This window comes from Saccopteryx bilineata, chromosome 5, assembly GCF_036850765.1.
Source record: "Saccopteryx bilineata isolate mSacBil1 chromosome 5, mSacBil1_pri_phased_curated, whole genome shotgun sequence".
Taxonomy (NCBI): domain Eukaryota; kingdom Metazoa; phylum Chordata; class Mammalia; order Chiroptera; family Emballonuridae; genus Saccopteryx; species Saccopteryx bilineata.
Genome location: NC_089494.1, coordinates 898488 through 912403, shown reverse-complemented (window position 1 = coordinate 912403; position 13916 = coordinate 898488). Strand labels below are relative to the sequence as shown.

At 61.9% G+C, this 13916-nt stretch overlaps 1 protein-coding gene across 1 annotated transcript; it reads right to left on the bottom strand.

Moving 5' to 3' along the window:
* Positions 1-2129: 2129 nt before the first annotated feature.
* On the bottom strand, positions 2130-13268 carry MAB21L4 (mab-21 like 4). Its single transcript, XM_066233716.1, has 5 exons — positions 12516-13268; positions 8132-8360; positions 6028-6181; positions 3324-3680; positions 2130-2508 (listed from the first exon to the last, which is right to left on the bottom strand). Exons 1-5 carry the CDS (start codon positions 12997-12999, stop codon positions 2416-2418), a joined length of 1317 nt encoding a protein of 438 aa, XP_066089813.1. The 5' UTR covers positions 13000-13268; the 3' UTR covers positions 2130-2415.
* Between the last annotated feature and the right edge of the window lie 648 nt (positions 13269-13916).

The window sequence follows — 13916 nt, the reverse complement described above, 5'->3', positions numbered from 1 at the left end:
TCCCCACCCAGTCGGGGCCCCCCACATCTGATTTCCACGACCGCCGCTCAGTCCCGCGGTCACTGGAGTTCACAGAAATGGAATCCCACAGCATCTTCTCTGGGGCGCCTGCCTCTTTCACTCCGCACGGGGGTTGCTGCGGGAATGGATGCATCCGCCCCAGTGCAGGAATGGATACATTCGCAGTTTGTGCGTTCATCTGGGTGACTTCCAAACGAAGCCCATTACGAATAACCCTTAGGCTCTGTGTGAACATCTATTCCTTTCTCTTGGTGAGAGACCTAAAGTAGCACTGCAGGGCTACATAGTAAGTACAGGTTTAACTCTGTAAGGCTCTGCTACAAAGTTGCCAGAGGTGTGGTTACAATTTATTTCACACTCTCCCCGGAGTGTCAGAGATTCCCAGTTGCTCCACATCTGCACCCTTACTTGGCCTTCTTCCCCACCTACCCCCACCCCCTACCTCCTTCCAGTGGGTGTGAAATTGTATCTAATTTGGTTTTATTATACATTTCCCTGATGAGTATCGGGTGTCCAGCATCTTTCCATGTGTTTACGGGCCATTCATGAATCTCCGGGTCTCCGTTTGAGAAGTGTCAGGTCAAGTATCGACTGCTCACGCTGTTTGATTTTCATCTTTTTTTTTTTTTTACCATCGATTTGTAATCGTTCCTCTATCGGTTCTGGAGACCCTCAGCGATGTCTTTTCTCCCATTCCGTGGCTTACCTGTATTCATCCTCTTTCACCGTGCCTTTCGGAGAGCAGATGTTGTACATGTTGATGAGGTCCTCTTTGTCCGCGTGCTTCCTTCTCCGGCCGGTGCCGTCCGTCATCCTGTCCGGGGAACATTCACCTGCTTTGTGCTGCTCAAGGCATCCTCCTGTTCCCTCTTCTAGGGGCCACGGTGTCACCCTTTGTGCATGTAGGTTTGTGGTTCACGTGATGTTAATTCTGTGCACGGAGGGGAAGAGGGGTTGGGTGTGACTTTATCCATCCTGACGGCCAGTCAGTTGAGCCACGTTTGTTAAACAGACTTTCCTTCCCCAGTGAATGGACTTGACTGCTTTGTCAGCTGACCACGTGCTTGGGTGTGTCCGTGGCTTCTTTGTGCTGTTGTCGTTGTCGGCTTTCCTGACGTCCGTGCTGCCCGGCCCCAGTTCCTGCCGTGTTAGCTAGCGTATGTCTGAAATCGAGCAGGGCCAGCCCTCCAGTTTTGTTCTTTTAAAATTGTTTGCCGTGGTCCTAAAGCCTCTGCATTTCCATATAAATTCGAGAATCATCTTGTCCGGAGCTTGCTGGAATGTCGACGGGGATGCACCGAATCAAGGTCTCTCAAGTGAAACACAATGAAAATCATCAAACATAGTATCAGTGTTTCACTTGAAAAATGTAAAGACCTGAGCAGTAATGTCGGTCTTTTAAAATTACATGGAACAATGTTTCTAGTTCTAGTGTAGAGGGCTTACCTAACTTTTGTCGGATCTGTTTCTATGTGGTTGATGTTTGAGGCTATTGTCAACGGTGTTTTTGAGGGTTTTTTTTTTTTTAATTTCCGGTGGTTTAATTTTAACATCTAGAAGTACTGTTCATTTTTCTCTGTCAACCTGGTATCTCTGGACCTTGTTAAATTCACAAAATCTAGCAATTTCTTTGTGGAGTCCTAAAGGGTTTTCTATGTAAGTAACCGAGTTGTCTATGAATAATGATAATTTTACTTCTTCTCCCCTCTACCCGGAACATGCATGCCTTTTACTTATTTATTTCTGCCTCACTGCAAGGGGCCCATCACATGCTGCCTGCTTGTGATGGACAGCGTGGGTCATGTGGCGGCCAGGAGTCTCGTGGCCGGGGCTCATTATCCGCTCGGGCCCACATCCTGCCAGGAGCTATCGCAGAACCTCAGGGCTCTCCAGGTACGCCATGTGGTACCCGCCTTCCCAGGGGACCCCAGCCCATGAACCTGCCGGATAGCCCACCTGGGCTTTGGCCCACTTAGAACAAACAGGCTCTGGGCCACCCAACACACAGACCTTCCCAAGGAGGGCATGCCCTCTCCCAAACCGACTGCGGCCACCAGGGCCCACCCCTGCTCTCTGCGATAGGTGCGACGGGGCACAACTGCCGTTCCTCGGAAGTGCATTAATTTATTCGAGATTAGATCCACAGTCGCTCGTCTCATGAGCGGCATCTGGCACAGACGGGGACGCGCCCTCAAGTTCCGGGTCTCACACAGACGCTCAGCGTTCAGAGTTGACAGCATCACCCAGGACAGACAGACACACGTGGAGCTGCTCCAGGAGCCCCCCCCATCTCTCACTACCAGATGCCCGTGAGGTCGTTCCTGGGGACACAGTCCCTCCACCCCCCACCCCTGGTGAGACCCTCCTGCCAGCGTCCTGCAGCCCGTGTCGGGCTCAGCTGTCCTCGCCACCCAGAGCCTTGGTCTTCCGGAAGATGCTCTGCATGGCTGAGACCCGGTCCTTGTCCTGGATGTGGAAGACCTGGAACTGCGGGCAGGGAGGGGACAGGGGGGCCGAAGAGATAGCCAGGAGTCAGCCACGTGGCCCTCAGCACAGCGCGGGACAATGTTCGCTTCCTGACCTCGGGGCCCTCCTGCCTCTGGGTCTCCACCTGGACGGTCCTCCCTGCAGGTGGACGAACCTGCCTAGGTCCCCTCCCGCCAGGCTGTCCGCACACGGGCGTCCCTGCTGACACAGAGGAGGGCTGTGGGTCACCCTCCCACTGCCGTCATCTTCTGCCCCTGGGTGTGCCCTGCTCGGGGACATGTTGGCTCTTTGTGTGTGTGGGGGGGGGACCAGGTAGAGAATCTCCAGGATTGGGGGAAAGGAAGGCCAACAGAGCTGATAGAACTTTGGGGCTCAAGCGGTGCAGCTAGAGAAGCAGCCTGGCACCCCCCAAATGCTTGAGGGGCGTGGCATAGGACTCCTGGGTCCAATGAGCCCGCTGAGGCCACACCCCTTCATCAGGAATGAAACCCAGGATAGCAGCTGGTGCTCTGGGCACTCCCACCGGGCGGCTGGTGCTCTGGGCACTCCCACCAGGGGGCTGGGGCAGTCCTGGGGCGATCGGGTGAGCTTAGACAAGCTGCCCTGGTTCCCAGGCTGCAGCCCTGGTGGACAGAGGCACTCCTGGCCTGTCTGAGCCCTAATGTCACATCCCTCCCTGACGGATGCTGCCCAGAGGCCTGACCTGGCCCAGCCTTGCTCACACGCTCCTGACCTTGGAGGGAGAGGGACCAGGCTCTGTCCCCACCACCTGTGACCCCAGACCTGCCCGAGGCCCCGAGGTCGGCTGTGCCCACCTTGTCCAGCAGGACGTCGAAGTAGGCGGTGGCCCAGTAGGCGGGGTCGCTGGCGGGCAGCTGCAGGAGCGCCTTGACGCCGTGGCTGATGCGCGGCGGGGGGCTGCGGCCCAGGTGGGTGACGTGGATGCGCAGGGACGCCTCCGGCTGGCTGGCGAAGCCCTCCACGCGCTGGTACAGGGCGCTGAGGTCCAGGCCGGCGTCCGGCAGCAGGTTGTGCTCGGGGTGCAGGAAGTGCGGCAGGTTCCGCGTGGCCAGGCAGCACAGAAGCACCACCAGCAGCCGGTACACGGCTCCCTGCAGCTCTGCCCAGTCCTCGGGCGCCGGGAAGAGCACGGAGGCCCAGAGCAGCACCGTCTGCGGGCAGACACGAGTCAGGCCCTCGCCTGGGGCGGAGGGTGTGTGTGTGTGTGTGTGTCTGTGCGTGTGTGTGTGTGTCTGTGTCTGTGTGTGTCTGTGTGTGTCTGTGTGTGTGTGTGTGTGTCTGTGCGTGTGTCTGTGTGTGTGTCTGTGTGTGTGTGCGCGTGTCTGTGCGTGTGTGTCTGTGTGTGTGTGCGCGTGTCTGTGTGTGTCTATGCATGTGTCTGTGTGTGTGTATCTGTGTGTGCACGTGTCTTTGTGTGTCTGTGTGTGTGTCTGTGCGTGTGTCTGTGTGTGTCTGTGTGTGTGTGTCTGTGTGTGTCTGTATGTGTGTGTGTGAACCCACCAGCCCTCCCACCACTCCCACCCCGAAGGCCCCTGGCCACAAGCACTTCTTCCCTACTCTTTCAGGCCCCCCTGGGGTGTCCCAGCGTGGCTCCCGCGCCCTCCTCACTGGCTGCCCGTGCTCTGGTGCCTTCCTGGACTACCCAGGGCACTGCCACTGAGCAGGCCTCCCCAGCCACCCCCCACGCCAGCCAGCAGGACCCTTCTTAGGGTGCTCGAGGTTCCTGCCCACCCTCTGGGTCTTTCCTCGTGCCCCTCTCCCACCAAACTCCTACTCATGCGCTACAGCCCCGCCCAAAGAGCCCCACTGCGGCACTCCTGGCCCCATCAGGGTGCCCGGCACACCTGGGCTCAGAACATGTCTGAAAGCCACCACTGGACTTGCCTGGCGGCTCCGAACACGCTCTCCCGCCCCGGCCCTGAGTGCTCCTAGCCAGGGACGCCCTCTCCTGTCACACAACCACTTTGCTGTGTCCTCACACCCCTCTCCCTCTGTGGACCTGGTTCACCACAGGAGCCACCGCGGGTCAGAACCCAAGGCAGCCCCTCAGGGATGGGGTGGAGTCCCGAGGGGGGCAGAGAGGGGTCTGAGGTCATACGGGGGCTCCCGGTAGAGCTTTCTTCTGTACCAGGTTGGGCCACATCTCTCGTAACCCCCCTACACACACACACACACACACACACACACAGACACACAGACACCCACACAGACACACACACACACACATCTACACCCACACACACACCTACACCCCCCACACACACACTCCACACACACACACACACCCAGACACACACACCTACACCCCCACACACACACACTCCACACACACACACACCCAGACACACAGACACACACACACAGACACCCACACACAGACACCCACACCCACACAGACACACACACACACACACCCCCACACACACAGACACACACACACACACACCTGTCACGAGCAGCACTCCGAGGCCTCCCACCTGCTCACTCTGGGCAGAGACCCCGAGACTCCGCCACCCCCCTTGCTTCCCCTGCGTGGCCCCGCGGGCCCTGCCCTGCTCTCCCCGGCGCCTGAGGGTACACGGCCCTCAGAGGACACGGTTCCGGAGCTGTTACAGCAGCCACTGAGTGGCGGGGGCGGGGGGACAGGGCTGGGCTGCTTCAACTCCAAGGGGGGGACCCGCGGGTGACATCCACAGACTCCAGGACGGGCGTGCGGGGACGACAGGCTCTCTCGGGGCCGACACGGGGCTGGGGGGACACCCGCTCTCCACCACCCAGCCCCAAGGTCGGACTGATGAGCGAGTGCCTGGGCCAGGAGGACCCCCGAGGCCATCAACCCTGGGACGGCAAAGGGGGGTCTGAGGTGCCACCACCCTCAGCAGCCAGACGTCACTCGCAAGCCTGGGCCTCGTTTCTGGGGAGCCCCGGCAAGGCCTCCAGATCCTCTGACACAGAGCTCACCCCCGGCCGTCCACCGGTCCCAGCTGGCACAAGGGTCCAACCCGGGTCCCCTGCCCTGAGCACCCTAGTTACAGACGCAGGCCCGGTCCCAGCTGGCACAAGGGTCCAACCCGGGGCCCCCTGCCCCGAGCACCCTAGTTACAGACGCAGGCCCGGTTATAGCTGGCACAGGGTCCAACCTGGGCCCCCTGCCCCAAGCACCCTAGTTACAGACGCAGGCCCGGTCCCAGCTGGCACAAGGGTCCAACCCGGGTTCCCCTGCCCCGAGCACCCTAGTTACAGACACAGGCCCGGTCCCAGCTGGCACAGGCTCCAACCCGGGGTCCCCTGCCCCGAGCACCCTAGTTACAGACACAGGCCCGGTCCCAGCTGGCACAGGCTCCAACCCGGGGCCCCCTGCCCCGAGCACCCTAGTTACAGACACAGGCCCGGTCCCAGCTGGCACAGGTTCCAACCCGGGGCCCCCTGCCCCGAGCACCCTAGTTACAGACGCAGGCCCGACAGAGTGGGAGGGGCCCGCTGAGCTCCCCCAGGTACCTTCAGGTGGTCAAAGGTCAGGCCGGGGCTCTGGCCGCCGTCACGCCAGTTCTCGTGGTTGACCCGGTCCAGGATGGAGAGGCTGTCCAGGCGATGGCCAGGCAGGGAGTCCAGCGCGCTCAGTAGCCGGGTGAGCACGTAATCCGTGGAGACCCTGGGAGCCCAGACAGTCACACCGCCCGCCGTGGGCGTCAGGCCTGGGCTGGGCGTCGTGGGCACCCTAACCCACAACTTATCCCCAGAAAGAAACCCCCAGGACTCTGTGGCCTCCCCAGGAGGGAAGCTCCCGGGTCCCAGGGGACAGCCCAGGCCATGACAGCGGCTATCGGGCAGCACTCGGCCGGGCTTCACGCGTGTTTCAGGAACTGCCCACATGGGCTGTCCAGTGTGAAATGTCCAGTTGTCGTGTAGACGCTCGGGCCCCAGAGCACAGAGGGACATGGGAGTCACCAGGCCACCTGGGCCCTTTGGTGGGGACAGGGAGGTGCCACTCCCACCGGCTGAGGGTGGAGCAGATGAGGTGTGGGTGCAGCCCCCCCCCCCAGCCTGGCGTGAGTGACGTCTTCACACCACACCCCATTCCAGCAGCCAGCGTCCACCACGAAGGGGCTCCGAATCCTGCCCCCAGCAGCACCCACAGCGCAGGGCAATGCACACCAGAGGCGCTCCCTGTCTGCTCAGCAAGTGACAGAGCAGTGGGACCCGGGGACCGTGCCCTCACGGTCCCTCACGCTGAGCAGTCTCAATACCGAACAGCCGTCTGTCAGCTGAGTCAGGAAAGACCATTTACTCGTAAAAAAAAATGACTCTGGCCCCTTGCCGATTGGCTCAGCAGTAGAGCGTCGGCCCGGCGTGTGGAAGTCCAGGGTTCGATTCCTGGCCAGGGCACACAGGAGAGGCGCCCATCTGCTTCTCCACCCCTCCCCCTCTCCTTCCTCTCTGTCTCTCTCTTCCCCCTCCCCCCCCCCCCCCCCCCCCCGCAGCCGAGGCTCCATTGGAGCAAAGATGGCCCGGGCGCTGAGGATGGCTCCGTGGCCTCTGCCTCAGGTGCTAGAGTGGCTCTGGTCACAACAGAGCGACGCCCTAGATGGGCAGAGCATCACCCCCTGGTGGGCGTGTCGGGTGGATCCTGGTCAGGCGCATGCGGGAGTCTGTCTGACTGTCTCCCCGTTTCCAACTTCAGAAAAATGGATGGATGGATGGAAGGAAGGAAGGAATGAAGGAAGGAAGGAACTCTGCTTTGCCCAGCCCCTCCCCTTTCTTTGTGGCTAGCGGTCACCCCAGCCTGGACACAGCCCCTGCTCTGCGTAAGGATGGATCAGGTAGGTGTGGGTGGCTGACCCGTTCTGGGTGGCAGAAAACCATAGGAGGGTATAACCAGCTTCACAAATGTCATCTACCTGTAAAAATTACCTTCAGCCTCCAAGCCACCCCGGCGTGCTTGGCCCCAGATGTGAGATATGACAGGGTGGGTCACCTCGACCCACTCACAGCGACCTGTGGGCCAGCTGCTGTTTAAGCAGCGTAGATCTGGAAGGGGCTCGCTGGGCCCCGGTGCGGGGTCCCCAGGGCACTCAGCCTCTGCCCCGTGTCTTCCTCTCTTCCTCCCACAGAAGCTACTCAGGCCTCCCTGTCCGGCCGATGGCCCGCCCTCACCTAGACTGCTGGCCTTCTGACCAGCAGGGGAGGGGACATCCCAGCTAAATAGATCAGGTGGCAGACTGGCAGGGGCACTCATCTGGGAAGAGCAGCTGATGGAGACAGACTCAAGCAAAGCTCCGGGCTCAGTGGTCTCATTAGACCCTGGCCACCCTCCCAGCTGCTGCGGGAACCCACCACGACCCCGGACAAGCCACCGGTCCTCTGCTGCTTTCCCGCGCTGGGTGGGGTCCTGAGGGTCCCTCCCAGACAGCCCTCCACACTCTCGGGTTTCCCCCGCACAGCTAGTTCCCTGGAGTTCTGAGAACAATCCCAAACTCCCCGAGCGCCCAGTACCCTCGGCCTGGTGCAGATGCCCACAGGGCAGAGGTGGGCGGGAGCAGCGGGGCGTGGCCCCTTCCTGCAGGCTCCCCGGGACCCCACCGACCCAGGAGGTGCCTCCTACCTCCAGAGCTGGGCGCTGGCGGGCACCAGGGCCACCTCTTGGCTGATGATCCTTCTCAAGCTGCCTTCGGGGAAGCCGGGGGCCCTCTGTGCGTCCTCCAGGGCGGGCACCCTGTGCTTCCGCCGCACCACGGGCACCACGTTGAAGCAGATGGTCCTCCAGCCGCTGGACACCAGCAGGGACAGGCGGAGCTCCTCCTCATCCTTCAGGCTGTTCGCGTTCAGAGAGCCTGCAATGACCGCCCGGCTGGCCCCTCAACTGCGCCTGACCCCGCCTCCCCGGGACCCCCCACGGCCGGCCCCCCGAGCCCGGACCTGCAGCTCCTCCAACGCAGATATCCACGTCAACCTGGGGCCTCAGCCAGGCGTGGGGCTGGCCCGGCACCTGCTTGCACAGCTGTGTCTCCCAAAACTCACGTGTGGGAGCCCTAACCCCCAGCAGCTCAGACTGGGACCGTATTGGGGGGCCTTTAAAAAGGTGATGAGGTAAACCAAGGGCGGCCGTCAGACAGGTCTGGTTTTTAGGGGAGAGACATCAGGGAATCCCACCAGAATCGAGGCCATGGGAGGGTGTGGCCAGAGGCCTCAGAAGAAACCAAGCCTGCCCACACCGTGGCCTTGGACTTCCGGCCCGAGGACTGAGGGCTGAGGAAGGAAGTCTCTGTTGTCTGAGCGCCCGATCTGTGGTATGCATTCCGGCAGCCAGCTGACTAATGCAATGAGGACGCCGTCCGCTCAGGCGGGCACGGCTCCCTGATGACAGCAGGCCCCCCCGCAGGGCTCCACGCTGTGGCCTGGCCCCTCACTTCCCAGGCTGGGCAGGGAGAGGCCGGGACCCCAAGAAGAGCAGTTCTGCCCCATCGGCGGGTCCAAGGGCCCCAGCTGCCCAGCCCTGGGGGCCCTGCCGAGCAAGGGGCTGGGTCCCCCCACCTCGATGTTCCAGGCAGCCCCCGTGTCAGGGAGGAGGGTGAGAAAGGGTCTCCCCTAGTGCCTCCTTGGTCTTCAGGAAACAACTTGGGGGGGTGCTTGTGGTGCCCCCACACCCCTTTCCTGGGCCCGTGTCCACCTGCCCCCGAACGCTGACGGGCCAGGGCAGCCCCTTGGGAGAGGACAGTCTTTGCTGCTGGCCACCGTGCTTGGCACTGTCAGGCGGTCAAGTAGCCTGGGGACAGTGTGGGCCCCTGGGAGCTCGGAGCCAGGCCCTGGGGCGGCCTCTGCGTGACTGTGCCTCGGAGCCCAGGAGGGTCAGGCTGAGCGTGGACTTTGATCACACCTGCTCCCTCTGCCAACCCCTCCTGCGGCTTAGATGCTCCCTGAGAACACCCCGCCCCCCGGTCAGGCTAGTGCCCAGGGGGTCCCCTCTCAGCCCACCTCGCAGGAGGGGCCGGGAAGGTGAGCAACAGGTCCACTCAGAAGGACCGAGCAGTGTCCCTGAAGGCCTGGGGCCTGGAAGCTCTGCCCAGGAGGCCGACAGTGAACAAACCTGGCAACAAACCTGGCTGCCCTGAGTTCCACTGGACACCACTGGACCCCTGGGGGTAGGGGGACAGGACGTTCCAGCAGAAATGCTTCCTGCTCCCCTCTCCACTCAGACCCCGCGGGGCCCGGTCCAGAGTCCACCCCCCGAACACAATGCCCAGACCACCCAGGAAGGGACATTCCATGGGGTCCTAGGGGCTGGGGCCGGGGGGGTGGGGGACATCTGGGGCGCTCTGGCCCTCCCCCTCAGCTGTCCTTCCCACGTCCATCGGGGTGCACTGTCTGCCCTGGACAGTCCAAAGCCCTGGGGGTCCTGCAGGAAAGAACCCCTCCTCCAATCTCCTGCAGGGTGGCTCCTGGGCCACCTTCTGTCCCTGTCACCTGGGCTGCTGTGTCCCCTGAATGGGCCTCCGTTTCCCCACCAGTTAAAGAGAGAGAGAGAGGGTGTTCTCCCCTCGGCATTTGGAGCACGCGTCCTGCAAAGCCAGTGGCTTCATTTCCTTATCTACCACCGGTCACATATTTTGTCCATGAAATGGTGGTTTGGAAGGTGTCCAGCCACACCTGCCACCCAGCCCAGCCACGCCCCACCAGTCCGGCCTGGTCTCACGGTTCCCAGGGGTTCTCAGGGTGGGGGTGGGGGGCGCAGCCCGAACCTTGTCCCCTGCAGGGAAGTGTCAAGAAGCCACCTTTGGAATTTCCCTGCGTGCTCAGAGGCCAGCCCCTGGGTGTGGCTGCCTTCTGAGCCAGGGCACTGCGGGCTGGGCATGAGGGGACCTGGGGAGCCAGCTGGGCAGGGCCTTGTGCTCGATCAGTGGCTCTGTCTCCCAGGCGGGACGGAAGGCGGGGAGGGGACAGGGCCCCCTGGGAGCAGCCCCATCAGGTCACGGAAGAGGACAGAAAGGGCCCTGCCCGAGTTGCTGCTGCGGTGACTGGGAGGCTCAGAGATGATCAGATGAGATGTCTGCGGGCCGGGATGGAGGAACGCTAATGACAGGCCCTGGCCAGCCCTGTGGGCGATGTTTACCACCCCTCAGCCCCAGCGATGGTGGGCGCCTGCCCCCGGGTCACCGGGCAGGTCTGGGGAGAGGCTGGGGTGGGAAGTCACCCCTCCTGTGTTACAGGTCAGTCCAGAAGCCTGGCCACCTTCACATCAGCGTGGAGAAGGAGCCCAGCTTCCCCGGAACCCACAGGAGGAAGGCCGGTCCTGAGGGCAGAGGTGGCAAAGGTCGCCATGCCTCCCCCACCGTGGGTCCGAGCCTGGACAGCAGCCGGAGCTGGGCTCCACACACACACTGAGCAGGCAGAAGCAGGTCACTGTCCCTCAGGTGGGCTGACCACCCCACTCGCTGACCTCACAGCAGATGTGAGGACCAGACTAAGACCAGGTGGCAGCCACCCCGACCCGGGCCTGTCTCTCCCCAGGACGGTCTGTGTCAGTCCCTAATCGCCGGCCAGGACAACCTGAAGTCTTTCTCCTGACCCCACGGAGGATGGGCTTCCTCATCCCGGGCCCCCTGTCCTGCGCCCTGCAGTCTGTACCCATCCTTCCAGCCCCTCACAGTCCCGGAAGGAGGGGAGCCCTACTCCTGACCCCGCCCACCTGGAGCGGGCCACCACATCAACATGGCACCAGAGAGCCTGAGAGAGACCCTGGCTCCCCTGCAGGTCCCATCTCGGGACCCAGGACAAGACACCAGTTAGCAACAGGGCGATGAGTTGAACCAGACCTGTGCACACATGTGCATGATGCACACGCCCACACGCACACATGTACACACTCATGCATGCACGCAGAGCCCTCCCAACCTAGTGCAACATGGCCAGAGGCTAGAAGTGGGGACAGCTGAGGATGGTCAGGTCCGGTGGGGACGGGACGACAGAGCCGCGTCAGGGACCCTCAGGAAGCAGAGCAGTACCTGGTCATAGTTCCCAGCCGCTTACATAGTAGCATCCATGAAAACACTACTACCAAAATCACCACCGCATAGACCTTGAATAACGTGAGACATGTCCTCATGGAACTCAGAGCGATGTCCCCAACTGTGTGCCCTGACACACACACACTGAACAATCACACATGTGTGCACACACACACTGAACAACCACACATGTGCGCGCACACACACACTGAACAACCACACATGTGCGTGCACACACACACACTGAACAACCACACATGTGCACACACACACACACTGAACAACCACACATGTGCGTGCACACACACACACTGAACAACCACACATGTGCGCGCACACACACTGAACAACCACACATGTGCGTGCACACACACACACTGAACAACCACACATGTGCACACACACACATACACTGAACAACCACACATGTGCGTGCGCACACACACTGAACAATCACACATGTGCGTGCACACACACACACTGAACAACCACACATGTGCGCACACACACACTGAACAACCACACATGTGCGTGCACACACACACACTGAACAACCACACATGTGCGCGCACACACACTGAACAACCACACATGTGCACACACACACATACACTGAACAACCACACATGTGCGTGCGCACACACACACTGAACAACCACACATGTGCGCACACACACACTGAACAACCACACATGTGCGCGCACACACACTGAACAACCACACATGTGCACACACACACACACACACTGAACAACCACACATGTGCGCGCACACACACTGAACAACCACACATGTGCACACACACACACACTGAACAACCACACATGTGCGTGCGCACACACACACTGAACAACCACACATGTGCGTGCGCACACACACACACATACACTGAACAACCACACATGTGCGTGCACACACACACACACACACGCCACCATACGTGGGCACCCGCCTGCGTGCACAGAGTGGGGTCCCGCCCACTACCTGGCGTGATGAGGCCGTGGTGCTTGCAGTGCACGATGGCAGCCACCAGAAGGTCCTTGAGGACGTGCAGGACCTTGCTGGGCACAATGTGTCCGCAGCACTTGGCACTGCCGTCCGGGGAGGCGGTGAAGACGTCCTCGGTCATCCACGGCTCCAGGCCAGCTGCTTCCCTGGGGACACCGAGGCGGCAGGACAAGGGCCCGTCCATCGTCTGGCCGGCCCCCAGCTCCTCAATCAGGAGGGCCTCAGCGTCCACCCTCAGGGGCACCTCCACGTCCACGGGGTCCTCCGAGGAGCGCAGGGCAAACTGCGCGGCCTCCAGGTCTCGGGAGTAGTCCACCAGGAAGCGGGGGTCGCGGGCGTGCACGCGCTCCAGCACCGTGAGCAGCACGTCCTCCGCCCGCTGGTAGTCCTGCGCCCGTGAGGCCCAGCGCGAGCGGATGGCCCACAGGTAGTGGTGCCACAGGGGCACCTGCACGGCCATGGCTGGGGCCAGGGCAGAGGACGCAGCCCCTGAGGGCCGGGCCGCGCGGGTGGCGGGGAGAGGCACCTGCCCAGGTGAGGAGCAGGTCTGCAGGTGGGTCACCTGCCCAGGTGAGGAGCAGGTCTGGGTCACCTGCCCAGGTGAGGAGCAGGTCTGGGTCACCTGCCCAGGTGAGGAGCAGGTCTGCAGGTGGGTCGCCTGGTCGCCGCAGAGCAGCACTCCAGAGGGACGTGGGGTGCAGCAGGTTAAATAGCTGAACTGGGCCCAAGCCTTTGAAGTGAGGGTGAGTCACTCATCAACAATTAGGAATGTCACAGGAGCAGGCAGGGAGGGGGCCTGTTTGTGCAAGGGCGGGGCCTCTCTGGGCTCCTCCTCCTCTTGGCCCAGGGCTCATTCAGGCTGAGATTCCCGCCCTGCCAGCCCCTGGCGGGCCTGAGGGCCTGGCCTCCTCCCACCACGCTGTTCAAGGGGTGGAGGGCCTGTTTCTGGCGTTCCCCCTCCCACGCTTACCTAGGGTGTCTCAGGGTCTCAGATTGGGGGTGGGGCACATGGCATCCCCTTTGCTCAGATGTGGCAGGTGAGACGGGGTGGTGGCTGCCCCAGACCCTGAGTTGTGGGCTGCCCCTGGGGCCCCCACCTCCTGGAAGCAACCGGCCCGCAGGCCAGAGCCGGGGGCTGCATCTCCATAGCAACCTGCACATTCCCTCAGGCACCTGTGCCCCCCACTGGAAGCTGGGAACCTCAAACTTGGTGCCCACTCGAGTCCAGGTGTGGATCCTGCCTCCTCCTCCAGCACAGCCTGCATCGAGGGACACCCTCCCGCCACCCACCTCCAGCCCGAAGCCCCTGGACAGCCCATCCTCCAGCCCACCTGGCCTTCCCGGGGAAGGAAGCACCCACCTGGGCCTGGAGCTGAA